Source organism: Mycothermus thermophilus (assembly GCF_041956435.1).
Source record: "Mycothermus thermophilus strain CBS 625.91 unplaced genomic scaffold VTJ04scaffold_1, whole genome shotgun sequence".
NCBI classification, from domain to species: Eukaryota; Fungi; Ascomycota; class Sordariomycetes; order Sordariales; family Chaetomiaceae; genus Mycothermus; species Mycothermus thermophilus.
Window position 1 is genome coordinate 4149351 of NW_027191427.1, and position 23321 is coordinate 4172671.

The 23321-nt window shown below is 55.4% G+C and overlaps 7 protein-coding genes and 1 non-coding gene across 8 annotated transcripts; 4 read left to right on the forward strand and 4 right to left on the reverse strand.

Moving 5' to 3' along the window:
* Positions 1-179: 179 nt before the first annotated feature.
* On the forward strand, positions 180-702 carry VTJ04DRAFT_1548 (uncharacterized protein; the record flags this gene model as incomplete). The annotated part of the gene is made up of 4 exons (XM_069359247.1): positions 180-215; positions 284-345; positions 475-561; positions 639-702. 4 exons carry the CDS (start codon positions 180-182, stop codon positions 700-702), a joined length of 249 nt encoding a protein of 82 aa, XP_069224156.1.
* A 3506-nt stretch (positions 703-4208) lies between these two features.
* Positions 4209-6725, forward strand: VTJ04DRAFT_1549 (uncharacterized protein; the record flags this gene model as incomplete). Its single annotated transcript, XM_069359248.1, has 6 exons — positions 4209-4327; positions 4400-4589; positions 4659-4754; positions 4819-5128; positions 5189-5591; positions 5657-6725. 6 exons carry the CDS (start codon positions 4209-4211, stop codon positions 6723-6725), a joined length of 2187 nt encoding a protein of 728 aa, XP_069224157.1.
* A 77-nt stretch (positions 6726-6802) lies between these two features.
* On the reverse strand, positions 6803-7629 carry VTJ04DRAFT_1550 (uncharacterized protein; the record flags this gene model as incomplete). Its single annotated transcript, XM_069359250.1, has 3 exons — positions 6803-6895; positions 6958-7114; positions 7277-7629. The coding sequence occupies 3 exons, from the start codon at positions 7627-7629 to the stop codon at positions 6803-6805; spliced, it is 603 nt and encodes a 200-aa protein (XP_069224158.1).
* A 788-nt stretch (positions 7630-8417) lies between these two features.
* Positions 8418-8526, reverse strand: VTJ04DRAFT_t18. The gene has a single exon. It is a non-coding gene; the product is annotated as a tRNA-Leu (tRNA).
* Positions 8527-9457: 931 nt separating this feature from the next.
* On the reverse strand, positions 9458-12146 carry VTJ04DRAFT_1551 (uncharacterized protein; the record flags this gene model as incomplete). The annotated part of the gene is made up of 3 exons (XM_069359251.1): positions 9458-11366; positions 11424-11776; positions 11976-12146. 3 exons carry the CDS (start codon positions 12144-12146, stop codon positions 9458-9460), a joined length of 2433 nt encoding a protein of 810 aa, XP_069224159.1.
* Positions 12147-12275: 129 nt separating this feature from the next.
* VTJ04DRAFT_1552 (uncharacterized protein) lies at positions 12276-13358 on the reverse strand (the record flags this gene model as incomplete). Its single annotated transcript, XM_069359252.1, has 3 exons — positions 12276-12386; positions 12447-12869; positions 12924-13358. 3 exons carry the CDS (start codon positions 13356-13358, stop codon positions 12276-12278), a joined length of 969 nt encoding a protein of 322 aa, XP_069224160.1.
* Positions 13359-13761: 403 nt separating this feature from the next.
* VTJ04DRAFT_1553 (uncharacterized protein) lies at positions 13762-14253 on the forward strand (the record flags this gene model as incomplete). Its single annotated transcript, XM_069359253.1, has 2 exons — positions 13762-13865; positions 14019-14253. 2 exons carry the CDS (start codon positions 13762-13764, stop codon positions 14251-14253), a joined length of 339 nt encoding a protein of 112 aa, XP_069224161.1.
* Positions 14254-22105: 7852 nt separating this feature from the next.
* On the forward strand, positions 22106-23119 carry VTJ04DRAFT_1554 (uncharacterized protein; the record flags this gene model as incomplete). Its single annotated transcript, XM_069359254.1, has 2 exons — positions 22106-22829; positions 22902-23119. The coding sequence occupies 2 exons, from the start codon at positions 22106-22108 to the stop codon at positions 23117-23119; spliced, it is 942 nt and encodes a 313-aa protein (XP_069224162.1).
* Positions 23120-23321: the final 202 nt, after the last annotated feature.

Here is a 23321-nt window from a genome sequence, read left to right on the forward strand (position 1 = left end):
GGTTTGACGTGACCGTTAAGAACATCCACAAACAACAACAGCCAGAACAACGAGATCCAGCTCAACAGTAGAACCGATCTCGGCACAACCATCCAACGACCTCAAAACAGGCATACGGCCATCCGCGCAACGATCCAACCGTTCGACCAAGCCACCGTCACTCCGTAAACACCGTCAAAATGATCATTCCCATCCGCTGCTTCTCCTGTGGCAAGGTCCGTTGCCGCCGCACTCCGCAGTCCCATCCGGCTGTCTCTCGCTCTCGCTGACCATGGTGCGATAGGTCACTGGCGACCTGTGGGAGAAATTCGTCAAGTTGATCGAGGAGGAGGGTCTCAGCGATGGGTAGGCGTCTCCCCAACCAACAACGATCGATGGATGATGATGATGATGGCCATCTCTGTGGGCGCGCGCACGCGCAGGGCAATGATGACGATGGACAGACTGGCTGACGACGACTGCGACGAACTACAGTGACGCGCTCGACCAGCTCGGATGCAAGCGGTATTGCTGCCGGCGCATGGTCATGACCCACGTTGACCTGATCGAGAAGCTGCTCAAGTGCGTACCCTCTAGCGAATGAATGGGGAAGGGGAGTGATGGAACTTGGCGGTGATGCTGACGCTCTTAACCCTCAGGTACACCCCCGACGGCCGGAACTACAAGAAGATCGAGATGCAGCAGCGCGCTGCTCAGGAGTAAGCCCTCGGATATGTCATCCATCAGCTTTGAACCGGCGTTATTGGGTGGGCGTTACGGAGTTATCATTCTTCCTTTCTGCGGCGACTTTCAATCATGTCCGGACGATTATTTTCCCGGCGAGAGTGGAGTTTGTCTCTATCCAATGGACAATAGACGGTATCATGGTTTGGTTTTTTTGGATGCAGACCTGTCCAGGTTGGCCGTTTTCTCAAACCGTCAGCATTGGCATGCTCAACCCACCAGATAACGGGAAGGCAGGCCGAACCAACTGCATAAGCAGTCGTTCGCTGGCAGGATGCCACGACACAGCTGCAGGAGCTGGGGCATCAGTCGGTTGTCATGTGAGGGCGTGAGGCTGTGGACACTGTCTCCCAGTATTTCCATTTCACACTGGTGGGTGGTACAAGACTCTTCTGAGAGAAGCAAGCCTGGAATGGCCCTGTGTCCAGACAACTGTGCCTCAGACAACAAACATGGGAGGATGGGATTCTCAATGTGGCTGCCAATGAAGGAAGCGTTCCTGCATCTAGTATACGGAATCCTACAGCGCGGGGATAGATCCTGTTCATCTGCCCATCTCTGCCACAGTCTGCCACGGACGCAAAAGGTCAGAGGATCCGGAACCCTGGAACAGGCCGGCGGTGTAAAGCAGCGCGGCTACCCAACGTATCGGGTCAACAAGCGACAAGCGACGGCATGTTGGGTTACGTCCGCATCCCAGACGGTGGTGGACGCAAGCAAGGTTGGGGGTCATCTCGGCGAGCTCTACCCATGGCTTGGATCAACAAGCAGATGACCGTGTAGGTAGTATGACTGCTCCCGTAATGGATCGATGCTTCCCCCTCAGTTGGCAGAGATGTTTGTGACTCTTGGCTCAAGGCCAGACAGCAACACGTGAATGTTTAGTTCAGGGAGCTTCTCGAGCTACTGTAGCTCCTCACCAAGCTTGTCCAGAGAACACCCTCGGGTCCAGTTCCCATTACTCGCCGTTCTCGCCGCTGCTGCGTGCAGATTCATCACAGCTCCGGCAACGACCAGGGCCGTGTGGCCTGTTGACCGGACCTCACGGGTCCGCTATGCCGAAAGAGGACCTCAAACCAGACTCCCGGGATGCCAGTGACCCAACGCCACGCTCGACCGGCGGCACATCCCCCTGCTTGATGCTCCGTGTGCTGGGACAGGGCTTTGTCCGTTCACGCCAAGCTTCTTTTTCTTCTCGCAAAAAGAGGAACAGCCGTGATCCCGGTCGTGTCCGGGAGTCGGATTTTCGGAAGCCCCCCTCATCTCACAGGGCAGATTGTGAGGTTGTGTCGATGAGGCAGGCACTGTGCCTCATGCAAGAAAACTGTTCGAGGTAATTAACCATTTTACACTCTTGAAACGGGCTTGGTTGGCAGCCGAGTTTGCCGAGTTATGCTCTGGGTCGGGTCTGTTCTTATCTGCTGCTCCCAAGTCAGTCAACTTGTCCGTCAGCAATGCCATTCTCATCTGTGCCCTCGAGGTTGTGTTCATCGGAGTCGGCGGGGGTTCATGCCACCAACCAAGCCAACGGTGCCCGCCGTCCACGTGTGGCTCTGAGTCCGTGCTACCAGACCCAACAGGGCGCGGCACATTGGACAGGGCCCCAAGAAACATGATCGGCCGGTGCAGAAAATCGCCCAGCGAGCTGGGTCGAAGTCCGGCCTGACTGCCCATTGGTTGGCTGACGGGATGAGAGCTCGACGTTTGCTCCCAAGCTCTTCCAAACGTCGTGCTTGGCCGCGCGAGCCAGAGGCGGTCGTTAAGCGCCCAGTGTCATGGCATGCAGCGCGTCGGCAGAAGAGGGGTTCCGCGACGGCCTCTGACTGGTCGGCACCCCTGCCTGGATGTGCGGGATGGGAAATCGGCGATTGCAGCACGTCTCCTCCCACCTTTGCATGCTGCCCTTGTCCTCCTTTACGCGTCCCGTTTGTGTGTGGTGAGTGTGTAGTAGTAGACAGCTTTGATTCCGGGCCGCCATGCGCGACAACAGACAACTCGGAGCAGCTGGGACAAGGCTAGGCCGGGCGCCACGCGAGGGAGACGGGTCGCACAGCAGAAGGGAAGCGAGGAATGGCAATTCATGTTCTCTATTCGGACACACTTCGGGACGCAATGGGAACGGTGCCGGGCCTGGGTCTGGACCACTGTACCAGACTCAAGGTCGGCTGTCAGGCTGACAAACAACCAGGAAAGTTGGCCGAGTTGGAGGAAAATAAGGAAGGATGAAGGATGAAAAAGCACAATGCCGTGCAAGTGGGCAACACAGGTGAAGTGGGCTGAGCGACCCGAGGGATGGCACGGGAAAACGGAAGCAGGGTCCAGAGATTCCTCCCCTCCCTCGTAGTTCCCCGCGCCGTCGGGGTGCTGCAACTGGCATGGAAGCGACAGCTGCAGCCTGTCCGTTGGTAGTTAAGTGTTGTTGTGTTGTTGGTAGGGAGCAGGTGCGATTCTGTGCGAATAATGGCGGCTCTTCCCTGTTGGGCAAGAGTCTCTCGAAGTGAGAAAAACCCATCACAACCCACAACTCGGTCTTGGAAGCTGGAACCCTGGCACGGTTGAAAGCGTGGCCTTCTTTCCCGCCAGCCGCCGAGGGCTCCATCTTCCATTTTGGCTTCCATCCATCTCCCGTCCATTTCCCGTCCATCTCCCATCCACTTCCTCCGCCTTGTGCATCCCTCCTCCATCCACAACCATCACCTCATCCATCCTCACACACCTCGCCAAAGCCAAGTCCAAAGAGTCTACATACGGATTAGGTATACCAAGGCTGCCCACTCCCCCTCAGTCAGCCCTGGTGGTCTCCCTCCTGGTCCCCCTCCTGGTCTCCCTCCCGCCCGGTCCCTAGTGCTACCACCTCACCAACCAACGGTTCGCGCTACCGCAGGCTCCACCATTCCCGGCACCCGGCCTGCTGCCAGGCCCGCGCCGAATAAACCCAGCTGCCACCACCACCTTCTCAGGCTCATACTCATACACCTCACACCTCCCGTCTCCGTCTCGTCTTGTCTCACTCACACGAATCTGCCCGTAGCAGTGCTGTGCGGCAGGGCAGTGCTCTCGCAACCTGGGCAGCGGGCTTGTTACAACGTCTGACGAGCTCTGTCTCCTTCAAACCACGTACGCGCCAAGCTCAAGTTATCTGCTGGACAGCCTGCCTTTGTTCCCCGCAGTCCCGAGGAAAGACGGCAAGCTCTCCGGACCTGGACGGCCGCCATATATACCTCTCAACCTCTTTTGTCTGCCTTACACACCCCGCTCCTTGAGTCGCGGGGGGCCAACCGTCGTGCTGCTGCAGGTCAGCGCGTTTCTATTCTCTCTGTCTTTCGACGACGATCGTGCTTTGCACCTTGACGGATAGACCCTTGTGCGCTTGGGGGCACCACATCTCGTTTCTACGCCGGCGCCGGGATCCAAAGCCCGGCTCGTAACCTGTCGTCCGGCAACCGGCTACAGCACGCTGCACTGCCCGTTCGAGATTGGGCGCCATGGCTCTTGAGGCTCCCTTGAGATCATCGACAGGAAGCATCGTTTCGCGATACATGACCCACGACATGTCCGCCTCTGTCAGCGCAGATTCCTCCGCCGTGTCGTCCCAATATGTCGCGTATGAATGACCCCATGCCAATGCTGCTGTTGCGAGCTGCCGGGTTCTGACGTTGACTCTTCACTTTAACAGCTCGTCTTCGGGATCCGAGTCCCTGCGGCCCAACTCGTTCACTCGGCCCGGCTCTGCCCAGCTCATGAGTCCTCTTAGTGATATCGTCGGCCCGTCGCCCGTGACTTCGAATGGCACCGAGACGACCGAGATCGAGGATGAGGCGGCCGAGAACGCAGCCGCCGAGGAAAACGGCAACTCTCGCCACTCAGTATGTCGCGACCGACCGGAGCGCAGGCATCTATCCATTTGCCAGGGACAACGCTGACCGATGCCGCAGCTGATTATGCTCAAGACCAATATCCCGGACCACCTCCGGCGAACCGGCGAAGAAGTCGTCTCGGTCATCCATGCGCCTCCCGACTTCCGGAACTGGGTATGTATGCCTTATTGACTGCTAGGCGCCTTCGGTGACTCTGACCTAGCACCCACAACCACAGCCGAGCGATGCGCCGTCCAAGACCACCTCACCCAACGGTGCCAGCGCGGACAGCACCGCTGCCAGTAGCCCTCCGCCGAGCGAATCTTCGACCGTCGTGAGACGTGCCTCGCCGTCCGGACGATCCCACCAGCGGACCCCCTCTGATCCACGCCAGACCCCGCCAGCTCAACAACCCCCGCCCGTCAACACCAGGGTGAAGCCTGTCACGTTCGGCCTGGATGCGCCCACGCCCCAGGCGCAAAAGTTGGAGGATATGCTGTCGGCTGATTCCGCGAGAATGCGGTCCAGTACAGGCTCCAGTCTTGAACGTAAGCCCGCTCAGGGGCGTCACTCATGGGGCCCGTCGTCATCTGACCGACGCGTCACAGTCATTCCAGAGACTCGCGAAGTCGATGCCGACGACGACGAGTTTGATGATACCGATGACTTCCCAGATGCCACCATGAATAAGGATAGCGAGGTCAAGGCCCTCAAGGCCGCTCTGGAGGAGTGCTGGACGTTGTGCAACACGCTTGCGAATCTAAGTTCTATCCACCGCGAGCGGGTTTTCAACAGCTCTGGCACGCCGGACGCCCATGAGAGGGCTTGGAAGGCTTGCTGGAAGCTCTGCAAGCGCCTCTACCAGAGTCGCGATGACATCTCCGAGTCGTACGGCGTGCGAACCAACCTTGATCTGTGCCGAGACTTCTGTCAATCCTTGTTCGACGTGCGCCAGCGGAAGGATGAGACGGCGGATTCCATCCTGAGGGTCAGCTTTGAGCTGAACAATCAGTACGTGCTCACCCCTTCCCGGTCCTATATTTGTTGACCAGTTGGCTAACCTGTTGATATTACAGCCTTTACAGCGCCCAAGATAGCCGGTCGCTCCCTGAGGCGTTCAGGGAGCGGACTCTCGACTTCTACATCACCTTGTGCCATCGGCTCATGAAGCAGCGCAGCGAGCTGGCCGAGGAGACGGACAACCTCCTGCGTGCCTGCTGGTCGCTGGCTGAAATGCTCTTCAGCCTTCGGCAGAATAAGCGGGAAGGCAAGCCACCGGATGAGGAATTGTTGGGCTCCGCGGTACAAGCCTGCTGGGAACTCTGCGATATCTTCCGCGAGGGCTGGACACAGATTCGGCCTGACCGGGGCACCCCACGGCCGAACCAGGTCAACTTCTTCGCATCCAACTCGTCATACAGCGTCAGCAGCCACCAGTCCGACGTCTCCCGCTCCAACGCCGGCAGCCGGGCCTCGGTCCACTCGAAGCGTGAAAGCCTACGCAGCCTCACGGATATCGAGCGGCCTCGACAACACCCCATCGTGCCCGAGACGCCAGTGACTGAGTTCGAAGACACGCCCATGTCCCCAGATGCCAGTCCGCAGATGCCCAACATTCTGGTCCTCGGAACTTCGGATTCGCGAAGCGACCGTGGCGGCCGCTGGTCGAGCAATGCCTCAAACTTGTCGAGTTACACGCAAAGCAGCCAGCACACGTCGAGCACAGCCACGACAGCAACAACGGTCGAAGATGCCAACATTACGCGCATCAAAGCGCTCATACTCAAAGCAGCCATAAACAGCGGCTTTACTCGTGATGCCGCTGTCGCAAACGGCACCGGCACCGCTGCGTCGCTGCAGAATTTCGTAAAGAACCTCCCAACCGGCACCTTCGGCTCCCTTCCCCAACACGCGGCCCTGCTCCAGAGCTACAAGAACCTCGTCCTGAACGATAACACCTTCCGCTCCACTACCAACTTCCCCCCTCGCGGGAAGCGCTATTCCGCCGTCGAGATCGCAAAGAGCATAAGCTGGATGACGATGCGGACCTCCCAATATGGCTTCCTCCGAGACCTGTTCAAGCTGGTGTTTGGGTTCTTCCCAGAGGACGCCGAGCCCCGGAAGAACATGACCATCGCTGTCTAGCCATGGTTGCCTTTGGGATTTTTTGGATAACGTCAGGTTGTCGAGGCCTCAATCTTTTTTTCTACAAACTTGGATACCTAACCTTGTCCGCTAGTTACGGATCTATCGGCCGTTTTATTGTTAATACATTGGGCGCTAGCTGGCTGGTTTTTGCTTGCATCTTCGAGAGTCTGGGACTTCTTCCTCACCACCCTGCCCCGAGTGTTCACTACTCCCATCCCTACCCCCTTACCTCACGACTCGCATGGCTCTGATTGAATGACCCAACCCCTGCCCCATGACACGTCACACAACCACTCCCACAATCTTGTCCACTCCAGAACCCCTCCTCCTCATATTTTCCTGTCGTCACAAATCCGGTGGTTTCTTGTTTGTATTTTGGCTTGCTTCTGTTATGTTAGATACCCTGTTGGCTATTACTACTGCGTCCTTTACTTTTTCAACAAAAAGAAAAGCCACGCGTGCGTTCCTCTTTCTTTTGAGTGTCTTCTTTTCTCTCGTTGATATTAATTGGTTGGTTTGTTGGTTGATTGGCATACCTACCTACCTACCGACTTGCCTCGGTAAGTAACCTACCTGGGTGATGAGTGGTATGATGGGTTAGGTTAGGTTGGGGTGTGGAAAACGCCGGAGCGGGGGGGCAATGCCGTGTGAGAAGGTCTGTGTGGTTTGCTTGATAGCTGGAGAATGGGGAGACTGGTATGAGATGGGATGGGATGGGATTGATTGGTTTGGGGGTTTCCGGCTCGGAGGACAGAGAGTGGAGGCGGTGTTTGCTGGGTTGGTTGTTGGTGGTGGTAGTGTTAGAGTGGTTCGGGGAGAAAGAAGTGTGCTGGAGTTTGGGGTTGGCCTGTGTATTTGTCTGGTGTTTGGTTTGCCATTGGGAGAGAGGGTTGGCTGGCATATTTGTTTTGAGCTTATCAACATGGTTGGTCCAGGCAAGGCATGATGTGGTGTTTTCTGGTGCTGATGATGTGTGTGGTGTATTTAGTTGGTTAGTTACATGCGTTCGTCCCTAGATGTGTCACAGGTGTTTGTTGGGAAGGGGAAGAGAGGGTTGGGATTATAGCGTGAGGTGTGTTTGGGTACTACTGTTGTTGGTTTGTTTGTTTGGAGTTACAGGTTGTCGTTTGTTTGATGTTCTCGATTTCTCTGAGTATTCATCTCATCTGGATGTGTTTGGACGGGTTGGATAGGTGGGTATGTAGAAGGGGACAAATCGGCGCGCGAGCGGGCAGAGAGCGTGGGAGCGGGCTGGTGTACCTGGGTATATTCATACTTCAATCGGGTTAGGGCAGATATGAAGGTTCAACTTGGATTGTCCGAGTACTAAGTGCATACATTCTCCCCATTTTTCTCCTGTCATCGTCCTGAGGGCCTAGGAGTTGCACATGCTGTTGTCAGGAAGGGCCATGTTGTATTAAGGGTCTCTCCTCTGTTTCCGGTTTTGGAGTCGTCATCATTCAGCCTCCGTGATCTCTTTGGAGATGAGTCTTCAAATGCTGGACTACACACCGTTTTTAAATTGTACGGAGTACACTAATGATAGTCCAACGACCCGTTTACAGCAGCCACCGTTTTATAACCATTTGCCATGGCAAAATAAAAAACAATTAGATACAAAAAAAATAAATAAAAATAAAAATATATGTGCAAAGTGAAAAAAAAAAACAATCGAGAAGCAAAAGTTGATGACAAGAGTGGGATTCGAACCCACGCCCTTTCGGACCACGGAACCTGGGAAGGTTGAGATTAAGGGTGGACCTTAACGTGGCGCCTTAGACCGCTCGGCCATCTTGCCTTGTGGAATTGGATGTCTGGGGCGAGCGGAATTGGGCAACACCAACACCGGAGCGTTCGGGCCGGTTGGTTGCGACAGTGTTGGAGGTTCCATGTCATAGGTAAAGCATTGATGATGATGCTGGATGTTTTACACTCCTCACGAACAGACTTTTAAATATTTCAAAAGCCATTACAGAAACAAGGATGGTGCTGCACATATATCGCGGTGCCCTGAAACATTTCGTTCCACCCAGGTTGACATTTCCATTTCTTCCTTTGCACATGTGCTTCTGCTGTCCCCCGCAAGAACTCGACTTCCAACTAGTCCGCCAAACCCTCAAATCACAAAAAAAGCACAGAGGCGAAAATCCAAAACCGCACCATTTCAATGTTCTCTTTTTCCTCTGTCTGTCTGTTTATCTGTCCAGATATCTGCTGCTGGCCCTGTGTGCCAATATGTCCTCTGTCTGTCTGCCTCACTAGTTGGCAGCCGGAGTACTCAGTAGGAGTAGTGGTAGGAGTAACAGTAGGTATTGACCCCTCCCATGATGAACCTCAAACTTCGAATGAGTGATGCCACAGAAAACAAGAAAACAAGAAATCAAAGCCACCTAAAAACTCAGGTATTGAGATTCCTCAAGTTCATCCATATCCCCAATCTCCATCCCCATGCCCGCCCAGGGCGCCAAATGCAATGCAAATGAACCGTAGGTATAATCCATGTGAGAAATGACGGCCGTGATCAGATCGTCGACGCGTTCCGTTCCATGAGTTTGTGAAAGACCCCTTTTCGTTCCGTCGAGACCTCGAACCGAAAAAGCACCAAAAGAAATCCATCCCCGTAAACACCAAGGACCAAATGAATCAACGGTAACTCCCTGTCCGAATCATAAACCCCATCATTATGAAACCCACTAGAGCGCCGCGATTCCAAGAGGCAGGTCAGGTCCTCAACAAGTCTCCACCGCCTTGTAAATCTCCATCTTCATCTTGCTCAACCGCTCGTGCATATCCAGCAAATCCATCAGCTTCTCCGGGTCCTCCCTTTCGCCCCGAGCTGCCTGCGCCGAAACATCCGCGTGCAGCTGTAGATACCGCGCATAATACTGCTTGAACCGCGCCGCCATCTCGATCGTCTCCTGCGACGGGCGCAGCTTCTTCTTCGCCGGGCCGCCGTTCGAGGAGCCCGAAGAAGACAAGCCGGCGTCAGCGGGAAGACGCTTGCGCGCGCTGCTCGTGCTGAGACCCAGCCCAGCCACGCTGCTGCGGTCCGTGGAGCTGGTGCTGCTTGCCGAGCTGCTGCGCGCTGTGGCGTCGCGGGGGCGGTTGTCGCGGTCGCGGTCGCGGTCGCGGATGTCGGTGTCCTTCTCGCGTGACGGCGGAGCGCGGCCTGGTGCGCGCGGACGGTCGTCGGATTGCGAGGAGGCGTTGGTGGGCGGGGATGCCGCCAGCGGGGAGGATTTGACGGGGGACGTGTTCTTCGTCGTGGTCGTCTTGGCGTTGCTGCCGCTGGCGGAAAGGGAGCTGGTCGAAGGCCGGCCGTGCTGGCTGGCATCCGACATGGTCCGGGGTTTGCTGATCGAGGTCGCTGGTGCTGCGGGAGCAGAAGACGACGCAGGAGCTTTGGAGGCGGCCTTGACCCGCTTGCTGAGCGGGGTGCCAGAGCTGGAGCTGTCGTCGTCGTCGGCATCGCGGGGCCGCTTGCTGGCGGCGAGCTTGTTGGAGGAGGAGGAGACGGTCGTCGGCGGTTTGGCCATGACTTGGGCCCGGATCGTATCCTTCTCCTTCTCCTTCTCGCGCGCAGGTGCCTGCTTCGCCGCTGTCGCTGTTGTCGTCGTGGGCTTCGGCTTGGCGGTGGGAGCCGGAGACTCCTTCGACTTTTCGGCGGCGGGCCGGGCAACCTTCTCGGCGGGGCGCGGGGCGGCCTTCAACCCCTCGCTGGCCTTGGGCAGCGAGCTGGCGAGCGGCTCGTCCTCGCTGGAACCCGAATCCGAGATGATCTCCTTCGAGAGCACCCTGCCACCCTTGGCGGAGCTCTTGCCCGTGGCCTTGGTAGTCTTGGGCGCGGACTTGGTCGTCGTTGCAGGAGTGGAGGTCGCAGATATACCGAGTGACTTCTTCTTCCCCGTAGACAAAAGCCGCTTCTGCTGGGCTTCTGACGCCGACAACTTCTTCTTGCCGGTCGATGCTTGAGAAGAGGACCTCGACATGGCCTCGCCGCCCTTCGCCTTTTTCGCCAGGGGGTCCTCCTTCTCGGAGTCGCCTCCGCTGATGCTTGCGGCGTCGGGCCGCGCTCGCGGCACCTGCGCCGAGAGACCCTTGCCCAACACGGCCTGGAGCTTGCTCAGGCAGATGCCCTTGCCGCGGTCCGACTTGGGCAGCAATTTCTGCCACAAGGGATCCGACGCGCTGATGCGCATTTTGTCGTATTCCTTAATGGCCTTGTCGATGGCGGTCTGGCGGTCCTCGTCGCGTGCGTAAGGGTACTCGAAGGCGTCCAGCTCCTTCCAGTACTGCTTCTTGAGGGACCACTTTCCGGTCCCCTTGTCGAGCTCGGCTACCTTGTTGAGGGCCGTGTTGAACTCGTCCTCGGTGCCCTCGTTCCACTTGGCGAAGAGGTCGTCGCGGGTCATGTCTTCCACCGCCAGCTCGTGGATGATGGGGAAGCGTATTTGCTTCAACCGCTCTTGTGCCGAACTGCCGCCCGAAACGGCCAGGGACGGAGAGCCGATGCCGCTGAGGGCGGGACTCGGGGGAAGCGAGCGATTCGACGGGCCGGCCTGGGCGGCATTGAGCAGCCGGTTGTTGGCGCCCAGTTTGCTGCCCTTGGAGCTTGGAAAACCGCCGACGATCACAGCACTGGTATCGAGGTTAGCAACATCTTCTTCCCAACTTTTCCCGGTCCGAAAATCATACGAATTCCCCTTCTTCTCCGCCGCCAGGTTGGCGAAGGTCCTCTCGAGCTGGGCCGTGGCTTCGTCCCGGCCCTTCAGGTCCGAGTCCTTCCCGGAGGAAGAACCGGGACGAGGCGCCGCCGCGGCTGGCTTGGTAGGTGAGGCCTTCTTGGTGGCCGCCGCCCCCTTCGCCGCCGCGGGCTTCGTGGCTTTCGCCTTCGGCTTGTGCTTAAAAACGTGATCAAAAACTGACATTGTTGGCGCTGGTAACCTGCTCAGGCTGGAGGGGTTGTCGGAGTTGGTGAAAAAAAGATCGTAGCCTGAGGGATCCGAATTTTTTGGTATCCTGATCTCGTGGTCGTCAAACAAGAATTTCTGTTGAGAAAGTCAGAAGTCTGTGCGAAATAAGTGTTGTCGTGTGCTTCACAATAGAACTGCGAGCTCTTATTGTTTCCCCGTTGAATAGCAACAACAGCGCACACACAATAAGTCCCAAACCCAACACCACAACCTCAGGCACACCAATACCAACAGCAGCCACAAAACAACCAGCATTAACAAAAACACCACATACCGGATTGGCCCCCAGCGCCAATTGAATGTCTCCGCCATTTTGGACACAGGCAATCATGTCCTCAATGACGCTCTGGCTCAGGGTGATGGCGAAGGCCTGAGCAGGAAGCCCAGCGGCAATCTCGGGCGAGCTCTCGAGGAGCAGCCCATTGTCTGGAATATTGAGCACCATCTTGCCGACTTCTTTCGATTCCCCTCCTTCCCCTTGCGGGCCTCACTATGTCTTCCCCGGCGTATTCACGCCTTCCGTCAAGGTCCTCCTCTTTTGCCTTCGGGTCACCGCCTCGTTGGTGGATTTGTTTTATTGCAAGTATGTCATGCGTATCGTCAGGAGGAGCGTTCGTTTTGAAGGTCTCGGTTCGGGGGGAGAAGCAGATGGCCGACGAATGTTGAACTTGTCCGTGTAGGATATCTAGAGTTGTTTCGAAAAGGAGAAGGGGAAAAGCACGTCTGGCCTCCCAGAAGCTCAGACGAGGCCCTCACAGAGGTGACGTGGTAGATGTTTGCAATTGCCAACCAGGCAGCATGTGAACAACGACTCAACAAGGAGACCAGGAAGCCGCGACTCCGTCAAGCATGCGGTCCGATCTTTGTGATGGACCAAACTCGGACGTCTTGCTGACCTGTCCAGGTCACTTGGGCAGATATTCGGATGTTGATTGAGGATGTGGAGACCGGATCTGAGTATCAGACGAGGTTCACAGGGCCGAGGCCGTTTCGCAGAGCCCATGCACCTGATCGCCAGCACCTCGTGGGTAGGACAGGTTTGAGATGTGGGAGGACAGAGTGCCAAGCCAGGTTCTGGTGACGACGGTTCGGGGGGTGACGTCCGGTCGACTTGGAGTATGTTCGAGCGGTCAGGGAGGTAACGGGTATGGGACGGAGGAGCGAAGAGCTAGGTCGTTGGCCCAGGGATCGGAAAGTCGGAGGTCAAGCAAGAATGGCTAACGAGAGGCAGGGCGTAGGTAGTGGAGGAAGAGTATGGTGGCGCCTTGGGGATGGATCGAGCCTGGAGGTGAAGGACAACAGGGGAGATGTCTCCAGTGACAGGAGAACAAGATGGATGGACTCCCCTAGGACTCGACGACGCCAACGTGAGGTGTTGGAGGCAACGGCAAAGCGAGTGTAAAGAGGGTTGGCAAAGAGAGGGACGGAGGAGAACGAGAGGCACGGCCGAGGGCGAACGAGTGACGACCTGACCTAAGCAACCGAAGCAACGGATGGGACCTGAGTGGATGGGACTGGACGGGGGACCAGCGGACAGGCCAGGGCGGAGCGGGAGAGAGCGTGAGTGGGCTGCTGCACCGCTGCAACTGCTCCACGACCGGGGGGCCACGCCCAGAAGCGACAGCGGGTGGTCCCCACAACACGGGTCCCTTGGCATGGCGTTACGGGAGTAAGTTACACTGTGTTACAGCACTCCATCACCGGGCTGGCCTATGCTTTCTGTCTGGGTTTCTTCCAGAAAGGACTGGGGCGCCGAAGCGGCTCTTTGGTTTCCCACCTCCATACACCGTACAGAGCCCTTCAGGACCTGGCTGCCCTGGCTCTGGGTCGACCGAGGAAGAGCGAAGTCTCAACGGAGACGAAGTGGAAGAAGAGGCGACAGACGAGACGAGGCTGGACAGGGCAGCTTCCAATCCAGCGAAAAGACAGTCGGCGACGCCCCAGACAAGCAGGGCGGCCCGTCTTCTGGCCTTCCCTCCACACCCAAACGGGCACCCCTGACGCTGGGCGGACATCGATCCGTGACAGGACGGATTACGGGTACGGTTCGTTACGATACGATGCGTTACGACCCGGGAGCATCCTTGCATACTTTCTTCTCGTCTCGCCCGGGCCGCGGCAGCAGCAAGACGGGAGGTCATGGGATGGATGTGGATGGCGGGTGGTCAGGGATGCCCAATGGTGTGTGGTTGAGGACAAAGGCAGACGCCAGACGGGAGTCCTGTAACTAACTGGAGCGTCAGCCATATTGCGCTCGTTATTCGAGGGACTCAATGATTTTGTTTGTTTGTTCTCTCATCTTGACGGCTTTGCACAGTGGGACAGCCAATGCCTGCTTTGTCAGACGCAACTCCTTGCACCGTGGCGGCAAAGGCGCCCAGGCCACCGGAAAGCCAAACACAGGCGAAGGGCCTGGCCGTCGTTCCCCGAACCCGCCATCGCTTGCAGTGGAGATGAGCTTCGCCTGCGAATTGTGGGGCCTTGGCTCCCTTCAAGTGGATGGAACTCAGATCATCAGAATGGATGCCTCGTTCGCCGTGTTGAATGGTTGAGGACGATCCTCGAAAATGAAGGCCAAAGAATTTGGATTGTGTGAAGGTCGATTCTTCTCCCTACCTGATTGGAAAAATTGATTCCCTCAACCTTCATTTGTCCCTTCCTCCCTTCAGGGATTTCACTTCTCTTTTGCACAATCTGGAAACTGCGCTCAACAAAGATCTTGATGGCGCCTTCCCCTGGCCCTGCTGGAGGATGGATCTCAAAAAGAAGCAGCAACTCCACTTGCCTGCAGCAACCCACGAAAGGAAGTCGAAGTGGCTCGTTCCTTGGACTGAAATGGTCCACCTTCCGTCACCAACCCAACGCAGTGGAGAGCCGAACAACAACAGGAACAACAACAACGGCCAATCCGTCAGCCACAAGCTCAGCCTCTCGGTAGTCCCAAAACATCAACAACGTTTCTGTGAAAAGCCGATGGCTATCCTCAAAATGGGGCGGTTCCAGGTGCACACGTGTTGATGGCATCTCTGGGCTGAGAAATTGTATCCTCCTCTCTTTGCTTGACACTTGCTTGACACTGTTGTGTTTTTTCCCACGGTCCCGTCGAGGTTTTTCTTGCATGTCCGGTTGGGTTGGGTTGCTTCTTTTCTTCTTCGATGCCAAGCCGATCCCACCCACCATCTCGAACGCACATCTCGGCAAGTCTCGGCGGTCCCGGGCGGTTCAGCACACACGCGCAAAGAGAGATATGAAAATGCCAGCCAAAAGGCCGATTAACCCATGCGTGTTGTTGCACCATCCGCGTACGATGACGAAGACGATGATGAGCAGAGATGTGGGGTTTGGAAGTACTCCTAGTCCACTGACTACTAGGACTAAAGAGACGCTCCATTTTAGTCATGGTTCTCATGGTCTTCATCTTTCCGTCATCCCACGTTTTTGAAGGACTGGTGGCGGACATCCACGGGCGGGCGGCGGGTTGGCAGCCTCCGGCACCGGTTCCAGATCGCCGGGTCAGTCAAGGCGGGATCTTCGCGAGGCTCCTGACAAAACACCTCCCCTCCTTTTGACTGTCGATCTCTCGTCTCGCTTGTTACCCGACTTCCCTTTCATTTTCCACAGAGATGCGACATTCGTGATGCCCAAGCTTACGGAGTAAATACCTCTCTGGCATAAATGGGCGCTGTGTAGATCGTCAGATCTCTACGGAGTAAAGTTGGCGGAGCCCAAACTTTGCGGGGGACTGGTCACACACAGTGCCCGCTCTTTCTCTTGGTGTGCTGACAAAGAGTGCTCACTAACCCCCACGAAAATGCCAGTGTATTTTTTCATCGGAGCCCACCATGTCAAGGACGTCAGGCACGGTGATGATGACATGCGTGGGCAGCCTGGTTGCGTACTCATACTGTGGTGAGCAGCGAACAATTACATGGGCACAGCTGCGAGTCATGGCCTAAGGTGCCTGAGGTAAGGTAAACTAGGTTCCGTTTGACGAAAGGAACCACCACCCTTTGCTGTGTGTCCCACATCGTCAGATTCCGTGTAACACTGCAACTCAGATTAAGAATGCGCAGAGGGCTCAGAAATCTTTGGAGGCCTAAACCTTCGTCTCTACGCTCCATATACAAAGTCAGGCGTCAACAATCTCTATTGCATAGTGTCTATGACTCCCCACCGGAAAGTCCTTGACACTGTTGGCTCCCTCGTTCTGCGGCACCGAAATCGCAGCAGCGCAACCCAGAGCAGGGCGGCTACCTCGTTAGCACATATGCGGCGCAGGGGAAATGGCCTTATACTACCGGGCGAGAGGGCGGCGGACGCCGAGCTCATACCCGAGACTCGCAAAAAGGGCCGTTGACCGGGTTGGGCTCAAGGATGACGTGACACGGCAGCATGCGTCTGGCATCTCCAACCTGGTCGGGGCCGGGACGTACCTACTGTGTTATCCAGGTGCTTAGAACTAGGTCGAGAGTGCTCGACATGTTTTCTTCCACCGAAACCTACCTCCGTATGCGTACGAAGTAGTAGAGCGGCGGAATTTGGTGGCGAGAGGATGGAAGCTCCGAGACCTCGTCTGTCCGTCTAGACAGTACGTATTGTTACAGTGAAAGACAGAATTTGGGGGTCAAGACCTGACCTCGTAAAAAGGAACGAGATTTTCAGCCCGGCACTATTTTTGACTCGAAGCATTGATTGAGCAGGCGGGAAACCCGAGATTCAGGAACAAAGACTCAGAACATCCCGTCAAAGAGGGATTAACATAATTGAGGATTCTTGAGGATTCTTGACCTAATAACCAGAGAACCATGAAGCATCTTGTATCTTGTGGAGGGGGTATGGCAACAGCCCGGTATTATTGCCCTATACTGTGACGCCTCTCGCCTCTTTGGTCAGCAAAATATCCCAATCGAGATGGAGGGTCGGGAGGATGGGGCGGGGGGAATCCAGAATGGAGGGATTCCCCGAACCAGTCCGACATCTCGTTCTTGTATTGTACACACCTGACATACATGACCGCTCCAACAACGATACTTCAGTCATCCCCGAGATGCCCGATATCTCGGTGACTGTGCCTCATCAGAACCAAACTCGCGACTGCATCTCGACTTGTTGGTGAACCCTAAGCCTCCATCAACATGGCTGCCTATTCCGTTCCTTTCTCGCCGTCATGGAAAAGCCCCACCAATGCGACGGCACCCGAAATCCATTGCTGTGTCATCGCCGTTTATCCATCAAAAAGAGCCCGGTGGATTCCACGCACATAATTACCTACCTAACTATTTCCTTGACTCTTCCAAGCTTCCCTCGTCAAATACGTAAGTATTGCCGCATGCATGTCTCACACCAGATCCTTTGCTTTCGCAGCGGCGAACACAGTTTCCAGGTCCCTGCCGGCGACGCAACACAACAGCCCGGCCAGACCCGGGTGTCCCTTCAATATTCCGGCAGACCTTGCTTTTTTCTTTCTTTTGTTTTGTGTTCCGGATTTCAGGGAGACCAAAGCAGGCTGTTGTGGAAAGACATTTGCTGCGAGATGAGAGCTGAAGCAACGCGGGGCCTCCGGGTTTGAGTATCGTAGCGGACCTGGCTGCAGATCTCAGCTGCTCTGTGACATCAGGCGCCCGATCAATGCTTGTTCCCTCTCGAACTCGGGTAGTTACCTATTTTACCAGAACCTGAGACTGGCAAAGACAACAATAACGACACATACTGCTACCTACAGTGTCCGCTGTAGAAATTGTCTCCTCTCTCAAGTCCGCACAAAGAATGCGAAATCCGAGGTGACGTTCCATCGCAACGTTGCTCATTTAGTACCGGTACGGTATCGTACAGAGTATCCCGTACCGTCAAACGTCACAGTCGCCTCCACTCCGGGCCATCGCGTGGCTGGGTGGGCCTAAGAGGTTCGGCAGCGGAAGCGGAACCCCGCCAGCGCCAGACTTCCCACCGAAATTCCGGGGGATCGGCGACCACTGATGGCCATTGGGGACCACTCTCTCACATCACAACGCTGGGGCAAGAGGCGATTCTGCTGGAGTTGGTTGGGGTCGAAATGGAGGTTGATGGTCTCTCACGATGCTTGTCATGCCATCCTGAGGCCTTGAGATAACTATCTCTCAGCAGCATCCCCCAAGCGGATTTCTTGGTATTTCAATACTTAATATTCCTGATGTGAGCAAATCCGGGTCATTTGTGCTGACGGTCAAACACTTGCGCCGAACAAGGTCGGCATTCCCCCGCCAATGGGTCAGCAATGAACCCCTCCATCTTTGTCCTCCAACCCGGCCTAGGTAGACAGGTAAGCAGCCCAGGCTTTGAATGAATGGGCGGATGGTCTGTGATGGTCACCGAGCCTGGCTCTCGCGGAAGTGAGGGGTCTACCTTACCCGGCTGAATTTTTGCGGGGAAGAAGACTAGTTTGTCTCTCTTTGGGTTTGTGGCTTTCATGGCCTTTTGCAAACTTGCTCTGTCACAACGTCTCGCTCTTTTGGTCATCTAATGGGTGGCTGGCGCCTGTGCGTGTAGTTACATACAATCTGCTTCCGGAGTAACTTGACCCGTCGAGCGTAGATTTAGTTCTCGGACCATTGGGCCGTTACAAGATGCTATGTCCCGGTAGGATCCGTCCGGGGTTAATATGGCTAGAGAACACGTCCAGAAGGGAAGAAGACAAGTCAGACAACATGCCGGCCCGGAAGCTTCATCCGGGGAACGGGGCAATCTTGTCGACAAAAACCTCCGTGAGCAAACCATGATGCTTCAACCTAAGTTCGGATTTCGGACTAAGACAGGACGTAGGTATGAGAGAGGTGGCCAAGATGGACGGATTTATGTACGACACCCAATAGTTCCCATCACGTCAGCCACGGACCCAGACACACTGAGCGGCGCGGTCTGTACTGTACGAAAGACAACCAGCAAGGCAGGATAGCATGATGTACCTGCGTGTCTGATGCGCAGCCGACACGTGCGTGGCCGGACCGGACCCCGCGTCCCTGTCGGTTCCGTCACATCTTCTTGTCCTGCGTACGCAAGACAGTATATGCTCGTGTCTGCCTTCTCGTCTGCTCGTTTTCTCAGTTATTTCCGCGGGGCATGACGACCTCCCTCCCTCCCGCTCGGGCAGGTTCTTTACCCCAGAGGTATCTCTCCTCGTAGCGTGCACGTATATTCATATGCGTGGCAATAAGCGAATGGAGTGCTGTAGCGGTTAGACGGTACTCCGTACCTCGAGATTTCCCTGTCGGGATGGCCGCATCTGAGCACCACACATCCAGGCCATGGCTGTCACAAAACGCACGGCATCCAGCAAAGGGCAAGGCATTTCGTTCCGTTCCAGACTCTGTACTCCGTGCTCTGTAGTTCCATTGTAAGGTAAGATCATCTGGGCGGAGGAGGCAGCGAAAAGAGGAGGGGAATATCCAGGCAAGGATGGAGCGCCTCCTTCGTCATCCTGTTCTTCACCCTCTCACACACTAAGACCTGACCAAGGCGACTGCCAGCCACAGCCTGCTTCCTCGCTGCCGCAAAATTGACTGCTGGACTACTGCGTCCATTCGGTCTCCAATGCATCTCGTTGCAGCTCTTCACGCTTAGCGCCAACGTGGTAGTATACAGCACAGCCAAACGATCTTTCTTTTCGCGACGACTTGCCGGACAGCCTTCTCTGCTCTCTGCCCGGCAACTCTCTCTCTCCAAAAATGGATTTGACCGGCACCAAGCCCCGCCGCTGTGCAACGTTTCTGTCCTATTTTGGTTTAGCGAGATCTCCCGAAGCAGAAGTGACGGAAAGCTGCTTGGAGCGTTCCGTGCTCCGTTCACTTGTTGCCGCCCCATCACTTCGGTTCCCTCTGCTGATTTCCATTCAGCTTGTCGCTACGAAACATGAAGGTGAAGCAGAGCAGAGGGCCGGCATTCGTGACCAGAGCAGAGAGGGACAACTGCGCTCAAGAGATAAACACCTATCTGATATGGACTATTTTTCAAGCGTCTCAGCTCAAGCTCTAAAAGCAAAGGGGAACACGGGGAATCAACCAAAAAGAAGTTCTAATATGCCGAAACCAACCAGATCCCACGACTGCGGCACCACACGTAAAAACATGCCGGAGACAACGACGGGATCTCCAGGTACATACCGCACAAAACACGACCACAACCATCTTACATGGCGTGTTATACCCCCAGAAACACCTTGCCCATCAGCAGATCATGATCCTCTCCCGCTCATTCGATTCAGGGACTGCCGCAATGCCGTGCAGGTTTCCGAGTCTCCCGTCTCTGACTGATGTCATGGCATCTTGCTGGTGCCGAGAGGGCCGACGGACAAGGGAGACTCGCAACATTCCTTGGAAGCATCCCGACCATGACAGCTTCTACCTACCCCACCATCCATGCCGCAAAGTAAAATCATCAGCAGGCAGACTGGGTGCTGTGTGCTGAGTGTAGACGCAACGTAAAATCCTTCTCAAATCGAAATACCGAACCTAACCTACCTGAGGTACCGTCCTGCTGCGCGCCTATGTGCTTCCGTCACTATTGCTAGCACCACCCCGAACCAACCACGCCCTAAACACAACCCCGTGACCTCCGCCTCACCTTGGCCGCGTCAGTCGGTCTCGTGACGGGCCCGTGACTTGGCCTACATACAGACAGAACTTGGTCAGTAACTCAACCTGGACTGGCTGACAGACGAGTCGCTCGGCCAGCCAGTGGCCGCATGTGTCTGTTAGTTTGGGCCTGCGCCTAACGGCCGAGTTTGCAGGCCCAGTCGAGGCGAAGATGAAAAGTGGAATATTGCCTGTTCTTTGCGACCACTTGAGACGTACATGCATAGTATAATTAGGGAGAAAAAATAAGAAAGGAGAAAAAAATGGAATAGAAGAAATCTGCAACAAGTGTTGGAGCCAAAGGATTTGTGTTTCAAGATCGACAGGGAAAACCTCATACCCATGGCATGACCGTTGGAGCGGGCTGAGCTGAGCTGTATGTGTGTTTGCGCCCCCCGCTCCCCCCGGTGAGTCGTACCTGAATGAAGAAGTTCGAAGACCGAGGGGAGGTAATGTATCTGATACAGGGACACACAGGAGGCGGCGGGCACACGTCCCCGAGACTCAGCACATCCCGGGGTCGGTATAAATAACTACAGGACAGGACCTATACGATCCCTCTGCGCACCCATCCTTTTGGGGTTGATGTAAGCGGACTGGGCTTGCCCACGTCTGACAACAGGACGAACGCAGTAGAATGAATGAGAACCTGTTCCTGCGTCGGGGAGTTCCCGCTGGGACGGGCTGTGCCGCACAGCTGCCTGCCAACCGGTCGGTCAGGGACATGTGGCCCAGTGATGATGATGATAGGGTTGATTCAGCCTTGCTTGCTAGATTCCCTCATCTACCTACAAGGTCGCCCGTTTGGGCTGATGTTGGGTGGGTGTATGTGTGTGTGTCTATGTAGATGCGCCACCCAAGAGCGATCCTCCTACGCACAGCAGCACCACCATGATGGTCCCACACACTCCCAACCCTTCAACGGCTTAGGACTTGAACCTGCGAAGTCCGGACGTCAGTGTAACTCGCTGACACAGATGTATTGGCCTCTTCCTTTGGTTCCAGTACCAGATCAGGAAATCCAAGGCCGAGGGCGGTTCCACGAGTTGACGTGTAACTAATTCTTGGTGATGAGAAGAGGTGATTGTACAACTGTGTACTGTTGTGGCTCACGCAAAGAGAAGCATGTGAACGGAAGATATGTGTGAGAGGTACGTGTCTCTGCCTCATGGCATAGACTGTTGTTGATGCCAGTAGTATGGAGAGGGAAGGCGAGTGTGTCTATTGGTACCAATATGTTTAAGACCAATATAGTATGAGAACGGAAAAGTTGGACCGGAGCAGGCATGGAAAACGGAGTTCCTCTTACTAACAACGGGATGATGAAGTTGGGAACCTGAAAGCAGGTTCCATTGTCTCCAGTCCCAAGTTTCGTCAACGGGAAGTCAATGTGAACAAGAGAAGACCAAGACTGAGCCAGAATGAAGGAGAATCACTTCGTTTTTGTCACTCGAGCCAGTCTGTCCAGGAGGTAGACGATAGTTTGGAGACAACGATGGAAAGAAAACAAACGAACCATGCAGATCAATCTTCATTGTTGTTCCTGTCCTAGGGTATCTTCACCTAGGCCAGAGAAGCATTTCTTTGAATGACTACGGGCAAACGAAAATGGACTAGAAGTTGCCAGACTGGTTTGTCATGGTAAACCAGAATGAAAACATCGAACAATGACCTGTCAATCAGGAACACCAAATAAAAACGGGCTCCTCATCCTCAACGTGGCCTTGGTATATTTGGCATCATGACTCACTCACTACCCAGACGGTCACTCAGCTCTCATAACATATCTCAACCAGCCATGGCTGATGCTCGTTTCTTTATGCTGCCTCGATTCTACATCTCAGGCGTTGACTCTGATCCAGACGACTCCAACGAGCAAGAGTACTATTCGGCTCGTGGTCCAAGCAGTCCAAAGCTCGAGGGAATGGGCTGGATCCAACATCCCAAGCCGAGCTACAGGCAGAAGATGAAGGATAGAACAAGTCTCGTCTCCGACATCAAGAAGCACCATGTGCCCAAGACGCCATCGCCACCGCTCATCAGCAGTCCACGCAACCAGAATCCCGGCATCGACGCAGCACTGCGTAACCTTTGCCACGAAGTTACCGCCTCCATCAGGACGTTCCAATACATCGTGGACAGCTTCGAGGAGGACACTGAGGCACTACAAGGCTGGGCAGAGCGAGAGACGCTCGACGTGATCTGGAGAAACAAGGTAAAGGATATGTGCAGCCGAAATAAGGTCGACAGGCAGTGGATCGAAGGCACTGCACAGCGAATTACCACTGTAAAGGCCTTCATCAAGGAGGCGGTGAGGCAGGCCAAAGTCCTTAAAGCGACCTGGGACAATAGGTACGAAATCGAGCGCCAGATCCGGACGGCCAAGAAGATGCTACCCTATTGCGACGGTATCATCAATCTTGCCCGACGGGCTGCGAACGAGGCCCAGGCCTGCGAAGAGCTGGTGATCGAGCTGGAAGAGGTACAATGGATGTTGGGTCGCTGGAAGAACCCATGGATCTGTGAGTGTCCAAACATTGGAAAAGAAATCAGGCGGCTGGATTCGTTCGGTATGCTGAACCTTGCGTGCACAGATGGGACAGCGAGGGAAGATAGCGAGCATAGCGGATCGAAAAAGCGGCATGGCACACAAAAGAGATACCGACGTGAATCGGAATCGACCCAGAAAACCGAAGAGTCTGAGAACCCAGATGGCGAAGAAGAGCAGGAGCAGGAGCCGCCATGCGAGTCGGCGAAAGAGGAACCGCAATCACCGGGGTGGGAGAGAAGTGAGACAGGGAAGGATTGGTAGCTTTCCACGTAGGTATCCATGTTTGCGAGCCTTGTCGGTGGTCGGTGGTCGATGTTCGTGTGGTGTCGTTGATGTTGTAGCTCAGAGTCGATGGTTAGCAGCATCCAAACCACATCGGGATCAAGAGCCACTTCTTACCGGGGAAGGAAAAAAAGATGGTGAAGCCCCGTCCTCAACAGGATGATCGGAATCGAATTGTGTG